Source organism: Talpa occidentalis, unplaced genomic scaffold (genome assembly GCF_014898055.3).
Source record: "Talpa occidentalis isolate TD23 unplaced genomic scaffold, MPIMG_talOcc4v2.1 talOcc4.4, whole genome shotgun sequence".
In the NCBI taxonomy this organism is placed as follows: Eukaryota; Metazoa; Chordata; class Mammalia; order Eulipotyphla; family Talpidae; genus Talpa; species Talpa occidentalis.
The window spans coordinates 44,570,829-44,597,426 of record NW_023604295.1 but is presented as its reverse complement, the minus strand read 5'-3'; the positions used below and the strand labels follow the sequence as shown (position 1 = coordinate 44,597,426).

The following is a 26,598-nucleotide window of genomic DNA, read 5'->3' as shown; positions in this document are numbered from 1 at the left end:
CCACTTTCTTCTTCGGGCAGTTTGCTGGAGTCGTCCGTTTATCTTCCGTGTCCCAGTTCTCACTGGGACCTGCCGCTTTTCCTCCCTATTAACTTTTTTTAATGGGAGATCTTACTCTCAGCGTCTCCTCGCCGCCATGTTGCTCCGCCCACTTTTCAACTGGATCTATTTTTATACTGAACCTAAGTACTTCTAAACCTGTTCCAATTAGCAAGTTAAATAATTGTTGCAGAATCAAACATCATTTTAAAAATGTTGTGCAAGCAACCAAATCTCCCATAATTTTACCGTTTTAACCAAAGAAGTATAGAAAACTGGGATGATTCTTATAATTTTAAAAAAAGGCTGTTTTTTAGTCTACCCTGTAAACCAATTACTAAAAACAACTCATTCTTTAAGTTGTTTAGTTCTAAAGGATGGCTTGGTAAAATATTTAAAGAATATAGAAAATACTATCTTCATACTCTATTACAGATAAAAAATCTAAGATACAAAGAGGTTAAATGAGCTGAGAGGCGTTCACACCAAAATTAGACTCTGAAAATGCCGAACTCAAAACTATTTGTTCTTTTACCTATCCCTTAGTGTTTGAGCAACTTATGATCATGATTAAGTTAAGCCTATAGGTCTCATTAAAAGTTGTCTCATTTTATTCATTCTCCATGCCCATATCATAAATATAGGAAAACTGATTCTAAACATAATACTGTAATGGACTTATATCTGAATTAATAACAAAAAAACTAACAAAAACAGCAACAAATGGAAATTTAATGTAATTAATATGTACAATTTATAAAGAATAAACACTTCGATTTAAAATTTCAAACAGCTCCTTAGAGGAACATTAAAATTAGCAAGTACTTAAGCCTCTTTTTTTCTCAGAAAAACTGCCTTCGGTAAACAGAACAAAAGGTGGTTAAGTTAACTCTACCCACAGATAAGCTTGGATATACACCCCAGTTCTTACATTTGGGTGGAAGCATCGCTGGCCATCAGACTCCTTTAATTATTACTAAACCATGTGGTTTCATCTCAACATGTTCTCATAACTATGTTACAAAATACAAAACGGTTAGAACTAATCTTTTATGCACTGCATTTGGGGATTCTATATCCCAGTGACTTAACAGGGATCCTGACTCTAAGTAGGTAGTCTGAATCACAACATAAAATGGAATCTACCTAGGAAACATTCTTTGTGCAAAATCCCTCTTGCTATATGTTGATTCACTATAGCCTCAATTATGCTAACATTTATTGATAATTGTAAAAGCTAATACCTGTTATTCTTACCAAACGAGTCAGAGATAAAGAGATTTTTATGTGTCACAAATTCCCTACCTTCCTTGGAAAGTAGAGAACAAAATGTTTCAAATAAATGCTTTCCTTAGATTAGCCAATGATAAGTTTAAGTAAAAACTGAGATTAATTTCATTTGACATAAATGAAAGTCAGGTAAGTGTCAAATAAAAATTTTTGGTTACCTTTAATGTTACAGGACTTTTTCTAATCATATCAGCATATTTATCAGTGTATATTAATATTATGTTCATCAGTGTATGAATTTAATTTGTGGAAGAAAATAGTTAACAGATGAAGCTTTAAGTGGAGGGTAGAAGTAAAAACTTATGAAACTATAGTAGAAGATTGACAAGAACTAAAAATTTCTTATCAATGCTACATTGATTAACTAGAGGCCACAGAAAATTTGATAAGGGTAAAGGTAGGAATTTAAGTTACAACATTCTCTGAAGGATCTTAAAGACCAAAAAAAAAATATCAAAACAAGAAATGGTGAGACTAGAAAAAAAATACACTGATATAATCATTCAGCACTATGTTAGCAGTTTTGAGTATTAAAAAATTATAAAACATAGTCCCTATTCCCAAAGAACTTACAACACTGTAAAGGAACAAGATACAGTATTCTATATCATACACCATTTAAATAATAATCCAAACAAAACATATAGGAATGAAGGCAAGGAGTGTATAGATGTGGGTACAAATTGTTGAGAAAGCTTTGGAAGTCAAGGCTAATTCTGAGCTGGGTCCTAAGATGCAGAAGTTTAATTGGGAGAAATGGAGAAGAGCATGAGCAAAGGCCAGAGACTGAAAGAGAAAATTCGGCTGTCTAGCATTTAGAAAGGAGATTGGACAGGGGGCTTATGTAGAGGAAACAGGTCATAGTGAGTCGTTTTGAAAAGAGTCCTACAAGCTATGCTTACATTTTCAAGTCATGCAATGTTTATGAACATGGCTAACATATTTCAATTTAGAGAATGACTTGAAACATTACTTTCATAAGAAACTGTTTTAGAAGTAGAGGAAGAGGGAACTAGAGGAAGAGTGATTTCAGGAGTGATGTTGCAGACTAGAGATTATCAAAGCGGCCCAGTGACTTCTTGGGGGTCCCTGAGACACTTTCAAGAGATTTGTGAGGTCACAATTATTTTCATAATACTACTAGGATGTTATTTGTTATTTGATATCACAAGAGTGGAACCAAAGCGTACTAGTAGCATATTTTTTAAACAGCTTTACTGAGGTATTACTGATAATGTATTAAACAAAATTTAAATTAAATTGATGTACAGCATATATTTAAAGTTATGAAATTTCACATATGTATATACCCAAGAAAGCATGACTACAATAAAAATGACAAATACTTTGGTCATGTGTAAAAGTTTCTCCATGACTCTTATCAGCCCATCTCACTCTACACCCTCATTCTCAGACAACCAATGATTTATTTTCTGTCACTATAAATTTGTTTGCAAATTCTCAGTTTTATATAAATAGAGTCATATAAGAGGTACACCTTTTTCATGCTAACACTAACCAAAGGTAAACCAACAAGGCAGAGAGTGGAACAAGAAAGAATTCAGGAAAAGAGTGGGGCATTTCATCATCCTAAGAGATGGAGCCATTAAGAGAACAAAATAATCATAAAAGTGTGCAGGAAACTAATAATATTTTCAAAATATAGGAAACGACAATTGACCAATCTAAATTGAGAAAGAAACGAATACACAATTATAGTTGGGAGATTTTAATATCTTTCTATATAATGGGTAAAACAAGAATACAGAAAACTGGTTAGGATACAGGAGGCTTGAATAATCAACTTTTTTTAATTGATACTTACACAACAACAGAAAACACAATAGCAGAATACAATTATTTTCAAGTGCTCCTGAAACTATATTCTGGGCCATAAAACAATCAATTTGAAATGGCTAAAATCATACAAAGTATGTTCTATGGCTACAATAAAATTAAATTAGAAATCATTAACAGAAAGATATGTGTAAAATCCCCAAATATTTGGGGGTGGGAGGAAAGACCTTCTAAATGACCTCTTGTCAAATTTGGTGTAGGATTTTTTTTTTTTTTTTTATAAATTTTATTGTTATATTCCCCATACAATTGCCGCCCCCCATTCTGACCCCAATCCCTCCCCTCCCGCCCCCGCCCCCTAAAAGTGTCTCTGGTTCATAGTTTTTTGTTGATTTTGATTTTCACTTTCTTATAGTTTTTCATTTTCCTGGTCCATTATTTAAGTTTTCTAGATTCCTGCTATGAGTGAGACCATCCGGTATTTTTCTTTTTCTTTTTGGCTTATTTCGCTGAGCATGATCCCTTCCAGCGCCATCCATGTTGCAGCAAATTGCATGTGTTTATCTTTTTGAATGCTGAGTAATATTCCATGGTATATATGTACCACATCTTCTTGATCCAGTCATCTATTTTTGGGCATTTGGGTTGTTTCCAAAGCTTAGCTATTGTAAACAGTGCTGCTATAAACATAGGGGTGCAGGTGTTCTTTGGAATTGATGTTTCTGTGTCCTTTGGGTAAATACCTAGGAGTGGAATTGCTGGGTCATATGGAAGCTCTATGTTTAGTAGGTCCAGAAATCTCCACACAGCTTTCCACAGTGGTTGGACCAGTTTGCACTCCCACCAACAGTGCAGAAGAGTTCCTTTTTCTCCACACCCTCGCCAACATTTGTTGTTGCTAGTTTTTTTAATATGTGCCATTCTCACTGGTGTAAGATGGTATCTCATGGTAGTTTTGATTTGCATTTCCCTGATGACAAGTGATGTTGAACATTTTTTCATATGCCTGTTGGCCATTTGCATTTCCTCTTCAGAGAAGTTTCTTTTAAGCTCTTCTGCCCATTTTTTGACTGGATTATTTTCTTTGTTGTTGTTGAGTCTCATCAGCTCTTTGCAGATTTTTGTGATCAGTCCTTTATCATTAGTGTTGGGTGCAAAAATGTTCTCCCAGTTGGTGGGGTTTCTCTTTGTTTTTGTTATTGTCTCTTTTGCTGTGCAAAAGCTCTTTAATTTGATATAGTCCCAGCTGTTTATCTTTGCCTTCACTATCACTGCTTTGGGTGATGTGTCTGTAAAGATGTCTTTGATGTGCAAATCACGTAGTGTTTCGCCTATATTTCCTTCTATATATTTTATGGTTTCAGGTCTTATGTCTAGTTCTTTAATCCATTTTGAGTTGATTTTTGTGTATGGTGTGAGGTGGTGGTCAAGCTTCATTCTTTTGCATGTAGCGACCCAGTTTTCCCAGCACCATTTATTGAACAAACTTTCTTTGCTCCAATGCATAGTCTTTGCTCCTTTGTCAAAGATTAGTTGACCATAAATCTGTGGGTTTATTTCTGGATTTTCTATTCGATTCCATTGGTCTGTATGTCTGTTCTTGTTCCAATTGGTGTAGGATTTTTTTAAAATGCACAATTTCATAAAGCACTCTTCTCTTTTTGAGCTGTATATCTGTGTGAGCTGAGATATTTTTCATATACTTCAAACAAACTATTAAATTACAACAAATTGAATGAATAAGCAGATATAAGAATCCAGCTGGTTAGGCCTGACTTTAAAGAGACTTACAAAAATGTAAGAAAACACAACACCACTTCTTTTGTAACACTGAAAAAATTTTGAATATAGTTATTTTCATTAAAATGATTATGTCCACACAGGGTTTTATTTTACACAAAAAGTATTTTTAAAATTTACCAGTTTTAATTTTTACTCACTATTTTTATGACAGATGTATAAAAACAATAATAAAACTTAGTTATTGAATGAATTATAGCAGTAAAAGTAAAATAACAACTTAGATTTAAAAAAAAACGTTATCTTCATGGGCTTGGTTGTTCACTGGCAGATTTGCCTACTCTGATCCAGAGGATGAATTGCCATAATGTGAGCTGACATAAAACTTATTCAACTAAAAAATACCAGATTTTATAAGTGTTTAACTAGAATTTCAGCATAGTCCCAAAAGGCTGCCTTTTAATATCAACACTTAATGAACAGGACACGTTGGCCCAAACAACACAATTGGGCTGAGACAACACAATTGATGGGGTCAGATTAGAGATTCATCCAAGGCAGAGCACAGATGGACCCACTTAGAGGTAGTTAATCCTACCTTCAGTCTCCTCAAAACTGAATGTATTTGAATCCTCTGTAGGCACACAATTCAGTAGTTAAAAGCTCTCAGTTGTATAATTTCAGAAAAGGTTCACTTAACTTCTTTGTGCCTCTTTTTCTTAAAATAGGGAATATTACTAAATCATAAGGGTTATTATGAGGACTATATATATATAAAGCACCTGGCAAACTATAAATATAAGTTCTTATTAAATATTACTATTATGCAAATTTTTACCTGAAATATGGATTAAAAAATTACTAGTCTAAGCTACACAGTGGGTGGGGTATGAGAAATATAACACTCTAAAAGTTAACTATAACATCTAAAACTTAGAGCATTAAAGATTGAAAAAGTGATCACAATGAAGAATGTAAGGGGTAAAAAAAGGACCCCAAAAGGATCACTTAAAATGAGTAAATTGGACCTCCCTCATGGCGCAGGCGGTTGAGCACCTCCCTATGAAGCTTTCCACAGCCTCTGCAGTGCGGGTTCGATCCCGGCTGGCCAGGGAGAAACCCACATGGTGCAGTAGACCATTCCTGTCTCGCCTGCTGCTCCTCTCAGCAGTGTATTTCGTCAGTCTGCCTGCTCTGTTTCCCGCTCTATCTCTGGTGGGTCCTCTCACCCTCCCACACATCTGGCCTGTACCCTGGAGTTCTTGTATAAATAAATAAATCTTTTTCTTAAAAAAAGCATTTTTTTAAAAAAAAATGAGTAAATAGTAGATTTGGTATGTTTTTTGGATTCAGAAACTCTTTACTGAATGTTTTCAAAACAGATGCATTTCTTTCATGGTTGTATGAATAAAAATATATCTTCAACTAACAATTACATGGGAAATGATTTTTCCTTTTTAATAAAAGCAAAATTTAAGTAAACATTTTAACATCTTAATTAAGGAAAGGTACAGAGGATTGACAGTGTACTATAATAACTACATAAACCTCAGCATCTATACCTTGACTCAAAGTTTTAAAAAAAAATATAGCCTGAATGGAAAACTGCTCAGGACTACCAAGGACTATCAGGGTACCTGAAACAAAACCGAGGGGGTAGTGGTGACTGGAGAGGACAGGAGCTTGGGGAGCACAACCTAGAGCAACAGTCAAATACACAAAGGACTAGGGGCAGGATGGAGGACTCTGGAGTCTTGACCTAGGCAGATCATCCAAATGACTTCATGGGAGGGTACTCTTTTTGTCAATGCCTAAGACACACACAGAACCAGAGGGGGTGTTGCAAAATCTCCCCACAAAATAAACTGCCAGTCTGCAAGCTCTGCAGTTATGTCAACACAAGCCCAAGAACTTCCACATATTTACTTCTTCAAACACTCCTCTACTTTCTATAGAGGGGCTTCTACAACCAAATGCCAAGAGCCCAACACTGCATCAGGCCATAGGTCTATGCTAAACCCTAAGCACAGGGAGAATGCAGCAGCAGCTTGGAATGCTTCCTGTAATCAGCTTTGTACCTCCATCTGCCTCACTGACAAAACAAGGAATTGTATGTAGGTCAGGATGAAATGAAGTTTTATATACAACCCATGCTCCTATATATTTCAAACCAGTACAGCTGCTGCTTAAAGGCAGAAGGAATGTGTAGGAAGTTTGGTGGGTAAGAAAATACACTTCTACCTTGAGTTATGCTGGAGTTACATCTACATAGTTGTGATACATCCATCGTAAAGTGAAAATATCCTAAGTAGGAAGTGTATTTAACACACCTAACCTACGGAACATCATAGCTCAGCCTCTTGGATCACTTACATTAGTTGAGCAAAATCACCTAACACAAAGTCTATTTTATAATGAAGTACTTATCTCATGCGATTCATTGAAAACCATACTAAACAAAACAGAACAGCTGTATGGGTTCCTACATAAACATACACACTTGAAAGCACACTGGATTTTCTACTGAATATGTATCACTTTTGCATCATCATAAAGTCAGAAATCCTAAATCAAACCATAGTTAAGCAGGGCATTGTCTATAGTGAGAAGCTGCTTATCTGTAAGCCAAGCATTATACCTCTCTTAAGCAAATTTTTTGGTTTGGTGGATAAAAATACTTAAGACTCACAGTGACTACTTAAGTAAAATAAGTAACCATTTAAGCAAGAAAAAAATGCCAGGGAGAGTTAAATTTGTAATCTTACAAACAAATTATTACACTGACTAAAACAAATGTATTGACTTACCTGGAAAATATCTGTCTTGTCTTCAAATAGACTGACACAATATTTGTAGTCGGCATAAGCCCAGAAATTGGAGTGATTGTAATCTCTAAGTGGTCCAGAAATACTAGACTGGTCACAGTTCCAGGTCAGAAACTCTTCAAGTGTAGCTTCTACATAACTACATGCATTTTCAAACTGAGGAACTATAATGGAAGAGAACTCAACTGTAAATGTATATTGGATATAATTTCCAAATACTGTTTTTTTAAATGAAGATAGTTTCAATTTAAAAAATGTTAACTATCATTTAACATAAAAAATTAATTTTGTATTTGCTGTATAAGTAGAACCATTTGCAACACTCACAATCTTCATGATTAAACATAAAAGTGAAAATCATGGTTTTAACCTTAAGATGAAAGACTTACCCTTAGTATCGTTTGACATAGTGACTCAGTGGAATACTGTAGATTATCAATTCTCTAAGACCTTGTCAGGAGTCTGTGAGTTCTAAACAATTTCCACAGTATTACTATGACAATTTTTGCCTTTTTCATTCTCATTCTCTTAAAAATGGGAGTTTTTGAGAGACAACATATGTACAGATATCAAAGCTGACAGCTATTAGAATGTGTGCTCATGTTCTTCTATTTCAAAATGTCTCAGTTTTCATTTCTAATATAGTAAATATCACTAGATATAATCCAATGGAAAAAAATTTCATTGGGATACTAAATTTTTAAGTGTAAATGGATCCTGAGACCAGAGTTTCAGCACCACTGCTACAGATTAAAAAAAAAAAAATTAAAAACTGTCATTTGAAAACTTTTTTACTTAATACTACATCTAATAACATACACAATTCCTCATAATTACTAAGTGGACAACAGCAATTTAAAGTCTGTTCATTCATAAACTCGTTTATTTCAGTCATTTAATAAGTTCCTAATTTGTAACTAGCACTGTGCTCAGCTTTGTGAGAACACAAAATAGACAATATTCTTGAGTTTATAAAATAGTTGGACAAAGATAAAATTTTAAGCAGAATAATAGAGAATTTGGGATCTCATATAATGAAATGAAAAATTGTGTGCCATCCCACAGAATCTATTAAATTCAATATAGGCACAGAATATATTATATTCAATATAGGCATATAGGAAAAAACAAATACCACAAAAGAGGAGAGTTAACAGGAAAGTTCACAGACATCTACTATGTATCCACACTGGTTTGTTATTCATGGGCATGACTCATTTATACAAAACTACTCTAAATAATGGCAAAGTAAAAATTTTCTGCAAAGAGCAGAATATTTTATTTATTTATTTATTTTTAAAGATTTATTTATTATTTATACAAGCACTGGGTACAGTCAGAAGTGCAGGAGGATGAGAGAATTCACCAGAGCCAGAGCGGGGAGCAGAGTAGGCAGAAGGACCGAAGTACACTGTTGAGGGGAGCAGCGGGCGGCAGGAGAGGTCTGCACGCCATGTGGGACCCTCCTCCAGTGGCCGGGGAGCAGCTGGGGAATCGAACCGGCGCTGCAGAGGCTGCGGGCAGCTTCGCAACCCAGCGCTCAACCGCTGCACCACCGGGGAGGCCCAGACCAGAATATTTTAAATGCACATAGGTAAGTTAATATTACCAATGTATTTTCAGTAAACCTACCTGTCTCTGGTGAATCCTCTCATACCACCCTCCCTCCCCACACCTCTGGCCAACACCCCATTCTGTGCAAAATAAATGAATAAATAAATAAATAAATAAATAAAAATTGTTTTAAAAGATAAATCTCACTTTTGACAAAGGAATGGCATTAACAGGCAACCTTGCATGTTCTGAAAGGGATGGAAATGGAAATCACCTTTCTGCAAAGCAATTTTATATATATATATATATATATATATATATCTCAAAGGTCTTTTATGCTCTCTTTGCATATATCTGAATGTCTATTGGGTACTCAGCCAGCCCATGATAAGCCAGGCCCTTGCCCACACAAAGGTGACCTTCTTGAGGAGAAGAGAGACTTTGAACGATTAACTACTTATACAAGCAGTCATATGATAATAACTGTGCTAAGTGTTACAAAGAAATAGTCTTTGCCCCAAGTCATTTTCTCATTGTAAGTCTTTTCTGACCACCTCTCCTTCTCTCACCCCCCAAATCAGGTTTGACAAATAATTTATCTTATTATATTTCTGAAAATACAAAAGCTGAAAAAATGCTTGTTTGGTCTGAGCTGGGAGAGAGATTGAGTTGATGGGACAAATAGAGCCTTCTACGGCACCACAAAGATTTTGTTCTTTAGCCTAGGATCACAGCAAATCATTTAAGAACTTTAAGCAAAGAAGTAAGATGAGCTTTGCTTTCAAAAAAAAAAAAAAGAAAAAGTCTCTGGTTTCAGTATGAAAATGACCCAGGTGGGGAGGGCAGGTGATTCAGAGGCACTTGGGATGAAATTACTGCTCCTATAAAGGTGAGAGAGGGCAGGCTAACCCCAACTAGAAGTTGGCCAGGGAGAGAGAAGCAGGTAGATGTTAGATATTTAGGATGTTAGTCATCAAGTCACCAGACACCAATTAGAAAGGCAATCAGAATGACTCAGAGGTTTCTGGTATAAGAAACTTCATGGAGTGTGGTTTGCTATCGATAATATTCCTATCGATAATATTCCTACCCTTTGACCCAGTCATTCTCTTTCTAGGCAACTATCCTAGTGAAATCATGAGAACAAGATTTATGTTCAAAGATACTAATTACAATCAAGGAACATAAGTTCAAAACTTCTCAGCAATCTAAATAATAAAAATAGGAGAATTTAAAAAATAAGTTGATAGTGCCATATAATGGAATATTATGCAGTTGTTTAAAACACATTTAATGTTAAAAGAAGCTGCTCAGAATGTCTAAAAAAAGGGCTGTAAAAAAAAAACTATATGATTTCACACTCATATGATACATAAAGAAACACAAACAAGTGAAGTAAAATAAAGATAATCTTATATTGTAAGACCAAATCAGTGATTATTAGAGGAAGGAGGAATGAGCAAATCCAGTAAAAGGTGTCAATTATATGGTGAAGGATGGAATTAGATTTTAGTGGGGAATATTCAGATATTGATTTACAATGATGCACACCTGAAACTTTTACGTTATAAATCAGTTACTTCAATAAGAAGCCTTTAAATAATATTACTTTAAAAGGCAAGCTGCGAAAATTAATACTTTATTTTTAAAATACAAAAATGCCTGCAGAGACATATCAAAGTAAAACTAGCAGTTATCTCTTGGTAGTAAAACCTAAGTGTTTAAGTTTCTTTGAATATTCCTAGTTTTTCAATTTTCAACACAATGAAGAAATCATGCTTATATTTTTAGATTACTTCTATTTTCAAATAACATTTGTTGAGCATTTATTATGTGCTAGGCCACTATTCTAAATGTCTGAGGTATAGAGGTGCATTTAATCTTAAAAACATTTCTAAGCTAGAGAAAAGTTAAGTGACTTGCTCATGGTCACACAGTAAGTCAAAATTTGGACCTATGCAAGCTGACTCCAGAGTCAGTTCTCTTATACTACTACTCTATACTGCCTGTGGAAGGGTTACATTTATATTCAAAGATAGAACTTTAAAAAAACTTAAAACAGCCCAACATATATATATGCATATATGATGTGCAAATATTTTATATTTTACATATATAATATTTTATATATAATCTATTGATAGTATTTAGCATCCAAAAGTATAAAGATCTCTTTTTACAACTCAACAAAAAAACAGAGGGAAACCCCTCCCCAAAAAAGATATTTTTCCAAAGAAAATACACAAATGGTCAATAAGTACATGAACAAATGTTCAGCAATAATCAGTCATTAGTGAAATATATATCAACATCACAATGAGGTTCATGCTTCACACCAATCAGGACAGTTAGAATTTAAAATGAGGTAAGCGTTGGCAAGCATGTGGAGAAATTAGAAACCACATTCACTGGGGTGGGAGTATGAAATGGCTCAGCTGCTTTGGAAAAAAGTTTGACAGGTTCTCAAAGGGTTAAAGAATGATGATATGAATAGGCAATTCCCCTTCTAGATGCACACATACGAGAAGTGAAAATGTATGCCCACGCAAAAATTTGTGTACAAATACTTGTAACAGCCAAAAGATGGAAACAACTCAAATGTTCATCAACTAATGAATAGATAAACAAAATGTCACAAGTCCACACAATGGAACACTATTCAGCAATAAAAGGAAACGAAGTACAGATACATGCTACAATGAATCTCAAAAACATGCTATATGACTTGACTACTACCTCACACTATACACAAAAACCAACTCAAAATGGATTAAAGAACTAGACCTAAGACCTGAAACCATAAAATACATAGAAGGAAATATAGGCGAAACACTACACACGATATGCACATCAAAGACATATTTGCAGACACATCACCCAAAGCAGTTGATAGTGAACGCAAAGATAAACAGCTAGGACTACATCAAATTAAAGAGCTTCTGCACAGCAAAAGAGGCAATAACCAAAACAAAGAGAAACCCCACCGACTGGGAGAACATTTTTGTACACAACACTAATGATAAAGGACTGATCACAAAAATCTACAAAGAGCTGATGAGACTCAACAACAACAAAGAAAATAATCCTGTCAAAAAATGGGCAGAAGAGCTAAAAAGAAACTTCTCTGAAGAGGAAATGCAAATGGCCAACAGGCATATGAAAAAATGTTCAACATCACTTGTAATCAGGGAAATGCAAATCAAAACTACCATAAGATACCATCTTACACCAGTGAGAATGGCACATATTAAAAAAACTAGCAACAACAAATGTTGGCGAGGTTGGGGAGAAAAAGGAACTCTCCTGCACTGCTGGTGGGAGTGCAAACTGGTCCAACCACTATGGAGAGCTGTGTGGAGATTTCTGGACCTACTAAACATCGAGCTTCCATATGATCCAGCAATTCCACTCCTAGGTATTTACCCAAAGGACACAGAAACATCAATTCCAAAGAACACCTGCACCCCTATGTTTATAGCAGCACTATTTACAATAGCTAAGCTTTGGAAACAACCCAAATGCCCAAAAATAGATGACTGGATCAAGAAGATGTGGTCCATATACACCATGGAATATTACTCAGCATTCAAAAAAGATAAACACATGCAATTTGCAGCAACATGGATGGAGCTGGAAGGGATCATGCTCAGCTAAATAAGCCAGAAAGAAAGAAAAAGAAAAATACCGGATGGTCTCACTCATAGCAGGAATCTAGAAAACTTAAATAAGGGACCAGGAAAAAGAATAACTATAAGAAAGTGAAAATCAAAATCAACAAACAACTATGAACCAGAGACACTCTATGAGGGTGGGGGGTGGGGAGGGGAGGGATTTGGGTCAAAATAAGGGGGTCGCAATTGTATGGGGAATATAAAAATAAAATTTATAAAAAAATATACTAAACATTTTGATCTGTGATTAGAATGAGAAGCCAAAGAGCTTCAGGTATATTAATCCTGCTCTACCTGTCATGGGAGTATAAAAGGGGGTTCTAGGCACCCACAACTGAATAATTATATGAGAGATAATAGAAGATCAATGTGAAGAAAGAAGCTTGGAGAAGCTGGAAGGGAAGCTGGGTGATTTTCTAGTTCCTTTTGAGTTATTAATAGATATTCATAGAGTCACTTTGCACACATGTAGTTCAGCTCCTCTCTTTGGGCAATACTAAAGTTCTACTCTCAAATTTAAACAGCAAAGTTGGTCAAAATTAAATCTCTTTGCATTATATATATTATAAATAAATTGCATTTGGGACTTGAAGGGAAAAAGTAAATAAAATAAATAAAGTTAAATAAAATAAAATGGTAGCAAACTGTAGGAGTCAGGAAAAAAACACTGAATTGGGGCCTCCCGGTGGCGCAAAGGGTTGTCTCAGCACTATGAAGCTACTGGCAGCCACTGTAGCACAAGTTCAATCCCCAGTCAGGGAGCTAACCCACATGGTGCAGCAGACCTCTCCTGTCTTGCCTGCTGCTCCCCTCAGCAGTGTATTTCAGTCAATCTGCCTGTTCTGCTCCCAACTCTGTCTCTTGTGAATCCTCTCAATGAACCCCACTCCCCCGCACCTTTGGCCTACCCCCAGCTCTTGTATAATATATAAATAAAAATAAATCTTCAAATAAAAAAAATCAAACACTGAATTTCTTGACTACCAAGCTTACCCATACTTAAAAAGAAGTTAAACACATGGATGACTGCTCTGGACTTCTTTCTTTGGTTTAAATGAACTAATTTTAGAATTAATAGTAATTGCTTTATCTGACCAGAGGCTAACACTAAAATGCCTTCAAGGAAGAAGAAGGAGCTGGCAAAAGCTCACTAGAGGATGAAAAAAACAACTAGTGTGTTTCACTTTTTTTTCTTTCCCTGCGCCACCTCCCTCCCTCCCCAGGTGCTTCACTTTTATGCAATATAATAGAGGTCAGGCAGAGATAAAATTCCAATGATGACCAAGCACTATAAATAGTGCCTGATGTTGCAAATAAAAAAAATACACTTCACATGAGTCAAAAGTGGGAGGTACCATTTAATAGATGAGCCCTGGTCCTTTTCAGTCACATAAGAACATACATAATTACACATTAATAAATATTTATTATACCTCAGTGTTCAATGAATGATGAACAATCACATTTTATATGGAGTTGTAAATGACAGGTTCCTCAGCCTAAAAAAAAGTCTTAACAAAAACTGTCCTTCTAAAACTTCTAATAGGATTTTCCTATCTGAAAGTGATCAAAAAGATTTGAAATAAAAGGGTTCTATAGAAATAGAGACATGACATGGGCCTCCCTGGTGGCGCAGCGGTTGAGTGCTGGGTTGCGAAGCTGCCCGCAGCCTCTGCAGCGCCAGTTCGATCCCCGGCTGCTCCCCGGCCACCAGAGGAGGGTCCCACATGGCGCGCAGACCTCTCCTGCCGCCCGCTGCTCCCCTCAGCAGTGTGCTTCGGTCCTTCTGCCTGCTCTGCTGCCCACTCTAGCTCTGGTGAATTCTCTCACCCTACCGCGCTTCTGACTGTACCCAGTGCTTGTATAAATAAATAAAACAAATAAAATAAATAAAAATAAATCTTTAAAAAAAAAAAAGAAATAGAGACATGACAAACTGCTAAGAGTAAGCTACTGAAGATATATTATGATAATGACTTGCAGTCTTACCTTTGTCTATGCTTTTCATTCCCATCCTGAATCGTATCTGCTTACCATGAAGGACCTCAGAAAGGTGTTTAGCAGTCCAGTGTCGTGCTGGCCAATCAAAAACCATGTTACAGAAGACTGCAGGTTGTTGTAAAGACATTATAATTTCTTTTGCTTTCTCTGGTGTAAAAGGCTTGACACATTCACCTAAAGAAATAAATAATAATGATATATAAGTCATTTCACATGATATGAACAAAAAAAGTGAATATCATTTCCATTATGGCAAATCCTTCTGTGTAATTAACTGCATCTATACTTCAGTTATATTGTTTATATCAGTATTTAGCCTCAAAGAACCGTGATTCTTAAGTAATTTTTCTCATATGGAATCTGAAATGGAAAATATTTACTATTTTCAATGTCAAAAATGGAGTTTTTTTTTTTAAAAAGTTTTCCAAACTGTTTACTCAAATTTTAAAAGATATAATTTTTTGAAAATATTATTTCTAAAGGGTTACGTAAGAGATGCCGATGGGAAGTACTCTAGAACAACTAGAGTAGCTGGAGTCAGCAACAATTCTACTAGCTATATATTCTATTTAATGTCAAAAAAACTACTGAATTAATACAGCAGCCAATGGGGGTGAGGGGAAGTTATTTTTATTGCAAGGTGTTTTTTTTTAAAAGATTTATTTATTTATGCAACAAGAGCTGGGGTACAGGCCAGAGATATGGGGGCACGAGAGGATTACCAGAGACAGAGTGGGGAGCAGAACAGGCAGACTGACTGAAGTACATTGCTGAGGGGAGCAGCAGGCAAGTCAGGAGAGGTCTGCTGCGCCATGTGGGTTGCTCCCTGGTTGGCTGGGGATTGAACTCATGCTGCAGAGGCTGCGGATTGCTTCATAGTCCGGTGCTCAACCCCTTGCGCCACCAGGGAGGCCCTATTGTAAGGTTTTAAAGGATAAAAGATGTGCTAGGATTGTAATCAGTGTTAATTCTTGACTTTCACTGCATCTATAAACAGTATAGGAGATATGTGCAACTAAGCCTGCAATTTACTGAGTACTTCAATAAATTTCACAAGATCACAGAATGTTAATCCCAGATAGGACAGTGAAATTTAGTATTTGTCAAACAAAAGAACAAGTAAATTTCCTTCAAAGACACCTCAAGATGAGGGGTTTTCTAGAAAGTCACAAAGACCTTCATACTCTGTCCCACAGAATATATATTTATGATTCTCTAGAACAATTAGCTCAATTCTCTATTTCATTTACCTACTTTGTAATTACACTTACTTCAAGAAAGTAAGAAAAGCCTATATATAATCCAAATTCTCCCACCATCCAACTTTCTTCTAAATGTTCTGATGAAAGGAAAAGGAATGAGGAAGGACTCATTGAGGAACTTGAACAATTTGTACTTGTCTGAATAGAAGACTTGTTTTTAAAGAAAATGAAAGTTTAAGTCAATTGGAACTCCTTTCTCAGCAAGGACAACTCAGGATTAGGCATAAGCTATGTACATATCCACATATGCTATCTATGTTAACATGTTAACATTAGTATTTATTATCACAATATAAAATCTGATAATATAAATACCCTAATCCGTCAAAGTAGAAAAATATTTATTATTTTTCCCATGGTATATTATGTCTATCAACAATAAAAATGAGGGCTATGGATAAACATGTGAAGGTGCAGGGATTAAACTTACTCAGAGAGCTACTGTAACAGGCAAGCGAGGATTGTTATTAGGTCCTGAACAAGTGGTGGCAATAGGGAAGGCAATGATGGAGAAACACTAAGACAATAATATCAAAGACTATTATGATCAAAAGTAGTTGGGGTTGGAAGGAAGACTGCTATAAAGGAAGACTGAGGCTTCCAGATCATGTGACTTGCCATAAAAGAAGTTCAGAGCAACAGCTTAATCTGTTGGGGAAATGGTAAGTTTTGAACATCATCTCATAATAATACCATATACTTGTATAGAGCTTTACTATTTACCATTTACTTTTACATATGTTAAAGTAAATGAGCTTAGCTCATCCAATCCTATAAGCCTGTAAGACACAGATAGAGGAGGTATTTTATTTCCATTATCCAAAGGAAGAAATGAAAATTCAGATGTAGGAGGTTCATATACCAGCGATGAACTAAATCAGCCTCACTGATTCTAAGACCAGTGCACTGCACAGTCCTGCTCCCAAAGAATTTAAACTGGGAGAAATAGCATAACCTGAAAAGATAAATAGGTTCAGGAAAGTTTCAGATCAATTCATAGACAATAAGCACAACAGCACACATAGGCAGAATGTTTCAGTGTGGACATATGCAGGGGGATAGGAGAGGGCTTAGATTGTTTGTGGCCTACCTTATTCACTGCCCAATGTCTCTTCCTTATGAACAGAACTTTACGTAATGGGAGTGGCTCAAAAATATATTTCCGGTACTCCTTGTAAATAGGACTGGCTAGAGATATACCTGGAAGTTGCTGGATCAGTTGCCCTCATCCTTGTCGCCTTTATACTGCCCGGAAAATAGACATAATGGTGAGCCATCTTGAGAGACAGAAGGAAGGCCCAAGAAATTGCAAGCCTCAGCTGGAAGAATGCAAAGATGTCTTTACTTTTATGCCACTGAACCAACACCAGTGAAGGTCTACCTCCTGAACCCTTTCACATAAGGCAATTCTTATAGTCAAAACTCTTATTAGTTTATGACTAGGATAACACCTTGCCTTCTGATACTGTTGTTTTTAAGAACAACCACCTTCTCCCTGTAAAGTGCTCTGTAGCTTAGGCTGAATGAATCATCGATATTCTGACCCATCATGGCCATCTTTCACTTCTAAGGTTGTAAAATATTCAAGCTTAAACATTTTGCTTCTAGAACTTTACATTTAAGGGGAAACAGAAGCACCAGCCCTTCACAGGGTGGGATTTATTTATTCTGCTTAACTCAAATCAGAGCCAATAGATAACATGGCTTTGAATATTTTCAAAAATAGCTTTCATATTTGGGTGAGATATATATAGCCACATTACCAACACGTAAGTGGTATTTTGACACAATCGCTTCAAAGAAGTAAGTTGTTTCCTCTAACATAATGTTAAATTTTTTAAAATTAATTTAATGATCTGATTTAAAAAGCCCAAATATTTAATAGGAGCTCCTGAAAACTAAAATTTGCCGAGAAAGCACCAGGCCCAAAGATTTGTAATGTTAAACGTGCGAACATTTGCTAAATGAGTGGAAAGTTCTATAGGACTTTCTAAGTGTGCAGAGCAGAGCAGTATTCTGTTCACCATCACAGGAAATTAGCACATTTACAGAATTTCAGGTCTATTGGTGAAATAAAACAATCAGCTGGTTGTGAGATAAAACTAATTTGGTTTTTGATAGTTTAATCAACAATTAACTGGGCCATTAAATTAACAAATTTAAGTGTTACAATTTCCTTTAAAGAAGAATGCAATCTACATGGCATTAATTAAATAGCCTACGGATGCACCCAGTCATTCCATGCCAGGAATATCTGCAAAGTGCTATAAAAATGCTAAAGCCACCTTGATAGTCTACAAAGGATATGTGTGTGTAGGTCTAAACTTGCATCAAGAGGCAACTTCTAAGAAGATGACATAAAAACTGCTAGAAAAAGATTAGCAATCTAAGTATTGCACAATAGTCTATTCTCTAAATGTAGCAAAGTTATTCAGTCAATTTATTGCTGTTTTAGTTACAACTAATTCTTTGGAGGTAGTAAAATACCATCAAAAAGCAAACTGTCTTTTTCCTTGGAATTTTTCCTTTAGTTAATGCAAAGTACAAGATATTTTAAACCTAATTTCTCTGAATTTGCTAGGAACCTAGTTTCAACACAAATCCTGACTGATTGTATTTGAGATGTAGAATTAGACAAGAAAAATTCACTGAGTTTTCAAAATAGTCTCAATATTGATAGAATACACCTGAAATTGCAATAAACTCAGCTCTCATGTCAGATATAATTTTAATGGAAAATTATAGTTATTAAAAATGTTCAGAAGGTGTCATAAGTCACAGGTTATAACACATGCATTAACCATAGTGATACAATATGAAAAACTGGATTCCAGCATGGTGAACTAATTCACTTCTAAATATATATACATATAAGCCTACATTTTCATTAGTCTGACAGCTGTTTATACATACAAGAAGTTTTAAAACTTCTGACATGGTAGATATTAGGAATGGTAGTTATTAGGGTAAAAAATAATGGACATCTGGGCCATATCAGATAAACATTGATGGAATTTTGTAAGTATTATTTAACAAAACGACTGTATTGGTACGAAATATAGAATGGTAAACCAGACACCAGAGATAATTCTTCATTTTATTGTCACTATTTTAAAAGATCAACACAAACTAAGAAAATTCTCCTGAAAGGGAATGTAACACTTAGGTCATAAACCCTTTAAAATTCAAAAACTAGAAGATAGTGACACCAAAGAAACCACAAGTGGAAGTAATGAGGCTGTTAAGACATAACCTTGTTAATATCAAGGCTTAGTGTTGTAGCAAACACTCAAGCAGGAGACATATACATGCTAGACAGTTACCAAGGTTTTATAACCCCTTAGCTGCTTCTCATCCTCTTGCTCTTGTGATTCCTGGCTAGGAACTCTGAAAATGTCTTCTCACATTAATACATTGATGAGTCAGAAGATGGCTCACAAATCATACTTAATTAAGTTCAAAAGTAATACCTGTCTTAACCCTAAAGCAAGGAAAGCAAATCTATGCTTTAAGTGCAGTAAATACTAGAAAGAACGGTCACAAAAACTCAAGCTCTTTAAAATGCTCCAAAGCACCTTCAAAATTTCTACCAAAATGTTTTCATCTAACTCTTTAACCTCCTCTAAGTTAAGTTTTTCATATTTCAAAATAAACCAGTTATTTCCTCTCACTTTTCATTAAAAATATTTGACAGGAGAGTCTTGAAGAGCGTGATAGCAGCATTATTTATTACAATCAAGAGGATAAAGCAACCCAGATGTCCGCTGACAGATCAATGATAAAAATGTAGTCTTTATATACAGTGGAATATTATTCAGTCTTTAAAAGGAAGAAATTTTGCCACATGCTACAAGGATAAACCTAAGGTCATTAAATAAAATCAGTCAGTCATGAAAAGGCAAACAACACTCTATTATTTCACCTGTATGAGTTATCCAAACTAGTCAAAATCATGGAAGCAGAGAGTAAAATGGCTATTATGGAGCAGTGGGAGGGGAGAATGGGAAACTATTTACTAGGTGTAGAATCAAATTTGCAAGATGAAAAATTTTGGAAATACGCTTCACAACAATGTGAATATCCTTAACACTACTGAACAACTGTATATTTAAACATGTACAAAGACAGTAAATTTTACATGTTTTACCAGAATTTAAAAAATATCAATAGTATTGCTTTTCTGATATTCGCATTACTGAATATAAAGTATTTTAGCTACATTATAAATTATACAAGTGCTGTAGCATGCAGTTTTTTTTATTTCTTGAGATTACACAGACTTTAGCTTTTCTTTTCTCCCTTGCCCTTTTCAAAAAATGGAAACAAGAGAGTATGGCATCTCCAACTGAAACAGACCTAGTCAGGTAGGAGTGTCAGTTCTATGTAACTCAAATCCATACTACACTCTGGAATGAAATCTTCCCTTGGTAAGAACTGGAAGAAGAGTTACAGAGCATACATTCTTCTCTTCAAGACATAACCTGGCTGTAACTAAAACTATGAGATCTCAATAGGCAGAAACATAGTAACTTCCATCTGAAAGACAGAATCATACTTAAAGAATTGCAATTTTTAGTTGTCCTAAAAAGCTTAGAGCAATGTGTGATACAGGAGGTAACATGTCTCCTTCAAAATTTAAGTTGATTCTTAACAGCAGTTCTAAACAGTTCATGTTTGTTTGATTTTTTTCAAGATTATATTTCTAGAACAGGTTTTTAGATTTACAATAAAATTAAGAAAGTATAGGGATTTTTCATAGTCTGCCCTGCAAAATGTCTAGTCTTCCTCATTATCAACATAAATCTACAGAGTGGTACTTTTTTTCCCCTTTACTACGAATAAACCTAAACTAACATACATAATCACCCCAAGGCCACAGTTTATCTAAGTGTTCACGCTTGGTATTGTACATTCTTTGGGTTTGGACAAAAGTAATGACATGTATGTATTATTATAAAATCACAAAATTAACTGTAATTCTTTTTCACTGCCCTAAAAATCCTCTGTGCTATGCCTATTCATCTCATGCTTATTTTTAATAATTTCCAAGTTGTTACGTCAGAAGAAAATACCACACATCCTTGAAAACAAGCTTATTGCTTTTATATCCCTAGAGCTTAGCAAAGTGCTTGGCATGATGATGCTCAATCAATATTTTCTGAATTCACACTTCACTTTCATCAGTGTATAAAATTTTGTGAAAACTGCACCTTTTTCCTCCACTTTGCATAATTAGTTATTGAGCACAACCAGAGACAGTGTCAAAACAAAGTGATCGGTTCCACAATTTCATGCTTATCTCTTCGGGTTCGCTTTCTTGCTCGAGTCACACTATTTACCACTAATGGACTCCCAGTCACCCTGCTCCCCTTCAACAACATTCCCAAGCTCCTTCATTCTCATATCCCCAGGACCTCTTCACTTGCTCCTCTGTGGGTGCCCTGCTCTATTTTTTTTTTTTTCTGAGAAAACTGAAACTGTCTTCTTCACTTCAACATTTCTGATTCACCCCGCTCTTCCTTAGTCTCAAAAGACACAGTCTTCCTCTTTTTCATTTGTATTCTCTATTAGTTTCTACTCTAGTAGAACCAGTTTCCCCGCCTGCCCTCTGAACCAGGTGCCTTGGATTTTTCTCTGTTCCTTTCCACTGGACCTTACCTCACCAGAAGTGGCCTCTTCCACTAATTTCTATATTCAAACTATACCAAAACTCTAGGAAAGAATTCTAGGAAACACAGGTAAATCCAATTTACACTAGCTCTTTCTCCTCTTAGTCTCCAAAGCACCTAATGTGTGTAATATTTATATACTGACTAATTGCCTCCTGCCTTATGGATATGTTATCCATTTTTATAAATTTTTAATTGCTGTCTTTTCCCAAAAACTATATTTATAAACTATTTGAGGGCAAGGAATGTCTTCTACTTCATTGTAGAAAAAATCTTCTGTTTATATAGAGTGTATTCAAATTTGTTTTGATAATGGAGAGGTAATTAAGAATGGTAACTTTTTTATTATTAATATAAAGTACTGCAAAAAATTAACTTTTCTGACTCCATTATATTCATCATTGTACTGAACACAGTGACCATGTCACATGTATTTTTAAAATGTATGTATTTTCGGGCCTCCCCTGGTGGCGCAGCGGTTGAGCGCTGGGCTGCGAAGCTGCCCGCAGCCTCTGCAGCGCCGGTTCAATCCCCGGCCACCGGCGAGGGTCCCACATGGCGCGCAGACCTCTCCTGCCGCCCGCTGCTCCCCTCAGCAGTGTATTTCGGTCCTTCTGTCTGTTCTGCTCCCCACTCTGGCTCTGGTGAATTCTGTCACCCTCCCGCGCTTCTGACTATACCCAGTGCTTGTATAAATAAATAAATCTTAAAAAAAAAAAGTATGTATTTTCCTACCCTTTCCCACATAAGGTTTATCTAATTTAAGAAAAGGTTTTCTCTTCCAGTAGGATTTTTCAGTGGGGGGTAGGGAGGGGCAGGACAGCTACTCACTTTCACCAGTCTTTTTTCTTTCCTCAGGATTTCAAGATTAAGAATCACCAGTTTCCTTGGGCCTCCCTGGTAATGCAGGGGTTGAGGTCTCCACACTACCAAGCTATCTTCAGCCACCGCATCATGAGTCTCTGCAAGGGAGCTAACCCACATAGTGCAACAGACCTCTCCTGTCTGGCCTGCTGATCCCCTCAGCAGTATATTACAGTAGATCCTCCTGTTCTGCTCCCCACTTTGTCTCTGGTGAATCCTCTCCCCCCCCAACCCTTGCCCCTCTGGCCTACACTCCAGTTCTTGTATGCATAAATAAAAATAAATCTTTTTTTAAAATCAACCAGTTTCCTCATAACGTTAAATATGGGATTATCATATGACCCATAATTCCACTCTTAGATACATGCCCAAGTGTTGGAGATCCCTAAGGCACGCAGTGCTGAGACAAGAAAAACATCAAGATCATGACTGAAAAACTGATCAGCCCGGGTCCAAGGTCTGGCCCGTATACAGATCAGGATGTTTTTTCTTATCTCAGCACTGCATGCCTTAGGGGTCTCCAACACCCAAGAGAACTGAAAACATGTTTACAAAAAAAACTTGCAAATGAATGTTTAGAACAGCATTATCAGTAATAGCAAAAATGCGGAAAAGAAATGCCCCATGGATGAACCTTGAAAACATTATGCTACATGAAAAAAGCCAAACACCAAAGGCCACATACTGTATGGTTCCATCTGTATAAAATGCCCAGTATAGGCAAATCTGTACAGAGTAGATTCTTGACTGCCATGGCCTGGGGAGAGGGGCAGACAGGGAGCAACTGCTAATAGGTACCAGGTTTCTTTTCCGTGTGGTGAAGAATTCTGGAGTTATAGTAGCAAATGCAGAACAATTTTGTGATTGTAATCACAGAGTAATTACAGACTAACATTAAATGAGGGGAGTTCATAGGGCTAGAGAAAGCTCATAGGGCAGGGGAAAGCCATATTTTAGATAGGTTGGCCTGGTAAGGTCTCAAAAGTGACACTCTGAAACCTGAAAATGAAGAAGATCTGCTGCATGAATGAGGCTGGGGTCGGGGATAGGAGGGTAGGGGCATGGTGAGTGACAAGAGAAGTTGCTGAAGACATCAGCAGAGCCCTGACCAAGATTTCTGTAGGCCATGGCTAGGAGTTTAGATTTTATTCTAAGTTTTAAGAGCAATGGTATCCATTGAAATATTTTAAGTAAGGCAGTGTCACTTTTTTTTGCTGCTGAATGGAGAAGGGTTTGGAGGGGCAAAAGACAGGAAACAGGAACACAGGCATAAAGATATAGAGGTTTCAGTAAGAAATGTGGATGATTTGGATAAGATTTTGAGAGTAAGAGGAGAAAAAGACAGATCAGATGCAGAACTGACCTGCAAAATCATCATCTGAAAGTGAGAACAAGAGGATATAGAGAATTGGGGGAATTGCATTGGAGAAAGAATGTGGGGTTTCTAGAGAAACACAGGTTCATATGGATATCAGATTCAAAGCAAATATCCAAGAAGTTGGCCATTTTCATTTTATAGTGTCTTCAAATTGTCCAGGACTTTTCCCTGCAATGTTCAGTCATACAGGTGCAGGTGCAAAAAAGACAAAAGATTTGGGTTCATCCAGCATAAGGGTTTGCCAGAAGAATAAAGAGCAGGAATCATAGTGAATTTTCAAGATTATAAACCATGACATACACTCCAAACTATACAAGGGGTACAGATTAACAGAAAATGAAAGGTTCGATGGAGTGAAGATGTGAATGAATTTTAAGAATTATCTCCCTGGGGCACATAAGTAAGTGAGTTATAAAGGCAGGAAATATGGTCAGATAGTAGGAAGTTATAATTTGTTTCTTCTGCTTGGAATGGTCATTTCTTCCTCTAAGCAAACATGTCTATTTGATCTCTAACCACATCCACCCTGAGTTTTTCTCTACCCTAGCTTACTGGCCATCCCACTTCTTCCCCCCAGCACCACAACCCGAGTTGTCACTATCTCATCCAATCCTAAAAACATACCTATTCTCTCCTTGGAGCATTTCTGTTTTCCCATTGGAATCTCTCCTCCTGTGACAGCCCTCACACCAAGTGTGTACTACTGATAGCATTCACCTTACTATCTATTGCTCATTGTTTTTCCTTTCTAGATTTCTTTACTCAATTGGGAAAAATATTCAAAAGTGTGTGGATCCCGTGGCAGTAGTGAGACTATTGTGAGGCATGGAGCAATCACTCTCACACTCACAGGAATCTCAGATTCCTAAGCCTCCAAACCTCACCCGTTCTCTAACGCAATATTTCACCAAAATAAAACAAAAGCTAACAATCACAGTTCACAAAAGTCTCTAGCAGCTCCGTGGACCTCATGGAATGGCCTCAATATCACAAATTTAATTTAAACCACTCTACCACTCAAAAATACCCTCAAGCGTGAAACAGCTCTGCCAGGCTGAGGGAATACGGATCTGCACAATGATCAAAAATCCGGATGCCACATCTGGATGCATGGGCAGCAGACCCTGGGCAGGAGCAAGGCCAAACGGGTACATCAGAGGTGCCAAGAGAGTCAGGTGGCACTGGGCTGCACTCGTGGTCTGACCTCAGCCTGGCACCTACCTCTGTCCTCTCCAGTTCCGGCCGCAGGGGCAGTAACAGTGGCCACACCCCGGCCTGAAGCCATGGCTAGCACCACGAGGGCTCCCCCCAAACCTAAAAGTGGCGTGGGGGTCGGGGCCGGGTGCGTGCTGGTACAAATTCGGGCTCGGAAACTGAACCCGGTAAGAGCCCCGCCGCACAGGTCCCGGGCGCCCCCGGAAGCGCCGCTCACGTGACGATCACGTGACGGGCACTGGGCGGGGGCGCGCGGGTTTGTTTTGATCCCCCGTTTGTTGAATTGTGAGCATGTGGTTTCGGCTGTAGCGCTTTTTACCCTCCCCAGACCTTAGTCGTTCAATATGATCCTGACTTCGTTTCGGTTTCTCCTCGTCTTCTAGTCGGGTTCTTGTTTTCCGCCTCGGCCCTTTTCTCCACCTAGCAGTACTGACGTTTTGGAGAATGGTTTGTTTTTTTGTGGGGCCAGAGGCGCTGGTTTGTAGCTCTGTGTTCGCTTATTCTGCAGCCATGACCAGCCCCCGAGATGGCAAGAGCTCACATTTCTCTTCCACTTCCTTGCCCTTCTGACTCCTGGTTTTCATGGCTGCCAGGGAACACGGGCCTCTGGCAAATGTCCTTTACTTGCTTCCCCGTGACTCATTTCCCAATCCAGGCAAACCAAAGTGCTCGACTTAGGTTTTCAAGGACACTAACCGACAGCTGTCAGGCTTCTGGACTTGTATAGTCAAGTAAACAACCGGCTTCTTGATCAAGAGATCAACAACCCCCACCCTTCCCCTCGCTTTCGCTTCATCAGGAGATGGAGCTAGGCCGTTTCGAAGCAAAAGGCTTCCATTCTTAATATATGCTCATTGCTTGTCTATTAAGTAACAAGGCAAAATGTGTAGGTAGAAAGCTATGTATAATATATGTGTGTGTGTATGTGTGTGTATATTATATATATATATAGCTAGCTAGTTTATTTTATTTTTTAAAATATTTTTTATAATTCTTACATCATTTTTCATCTTTGCACAATGTATGTATTTTTATTTTGGCTATATTCCCCATGCAATTGCACCCCCCCCCTTTATTTTGACTCTAGTCCTTCCTCTTTCCACCCCTCCCTCTCCACCCCCCACGCCCCCAGTGTGTCTCTGGTTTATAGTTGCTTGTTGATTTCGATTTTTATTTTGTCTTTTTCCTGGTCCCTTATTTAGGTTTTCTAAATTCCTGCTATGAGTGAGACCATCCAGTATTTTTCTTTTTCTTTCTAACTTATTTCGCTGAGCATGATCCCTTCTTATAGCT

General features: G+C 36.9%; 1 protein-coding gene across 2 annotated transcripts in view; it reads right to left on the bottom strand.

Annotated features, from left to right (window-relative positions):
* HSPBAP1 (HSPB1 associated protein 1) overlaps positions 1-25,500 on the bottom strand; it is a 49,882-nt gene extending 24,382 nt beyond the window's left edge. For both annotated transcript variants that reach the window (XM_037525439.2, XM_037525440.2), the window contains exons 1-3: positions 25,312-25,500; positions 14,906-15,091; positions 7,674-7,855 (exon numbers count right to left, since the gene is read on the bottom strand). In XM_037525439.2, the coding sequence (XP_037381336.1) occupies positions 7,674-7,855; positions 14,906-15,091; positions 25,312-25,375 (432 nt within the window). In that variant the 5' untranslated portion in view covers positions 25,376-25,500. The remainder of the gene's footprint in view (positions 1-7,673; positions 7,856-14,905; positions 15,092-25,311) is intronic.
* Positions 25,501-26,598: the final 1,098 nt, after the last annotated feature.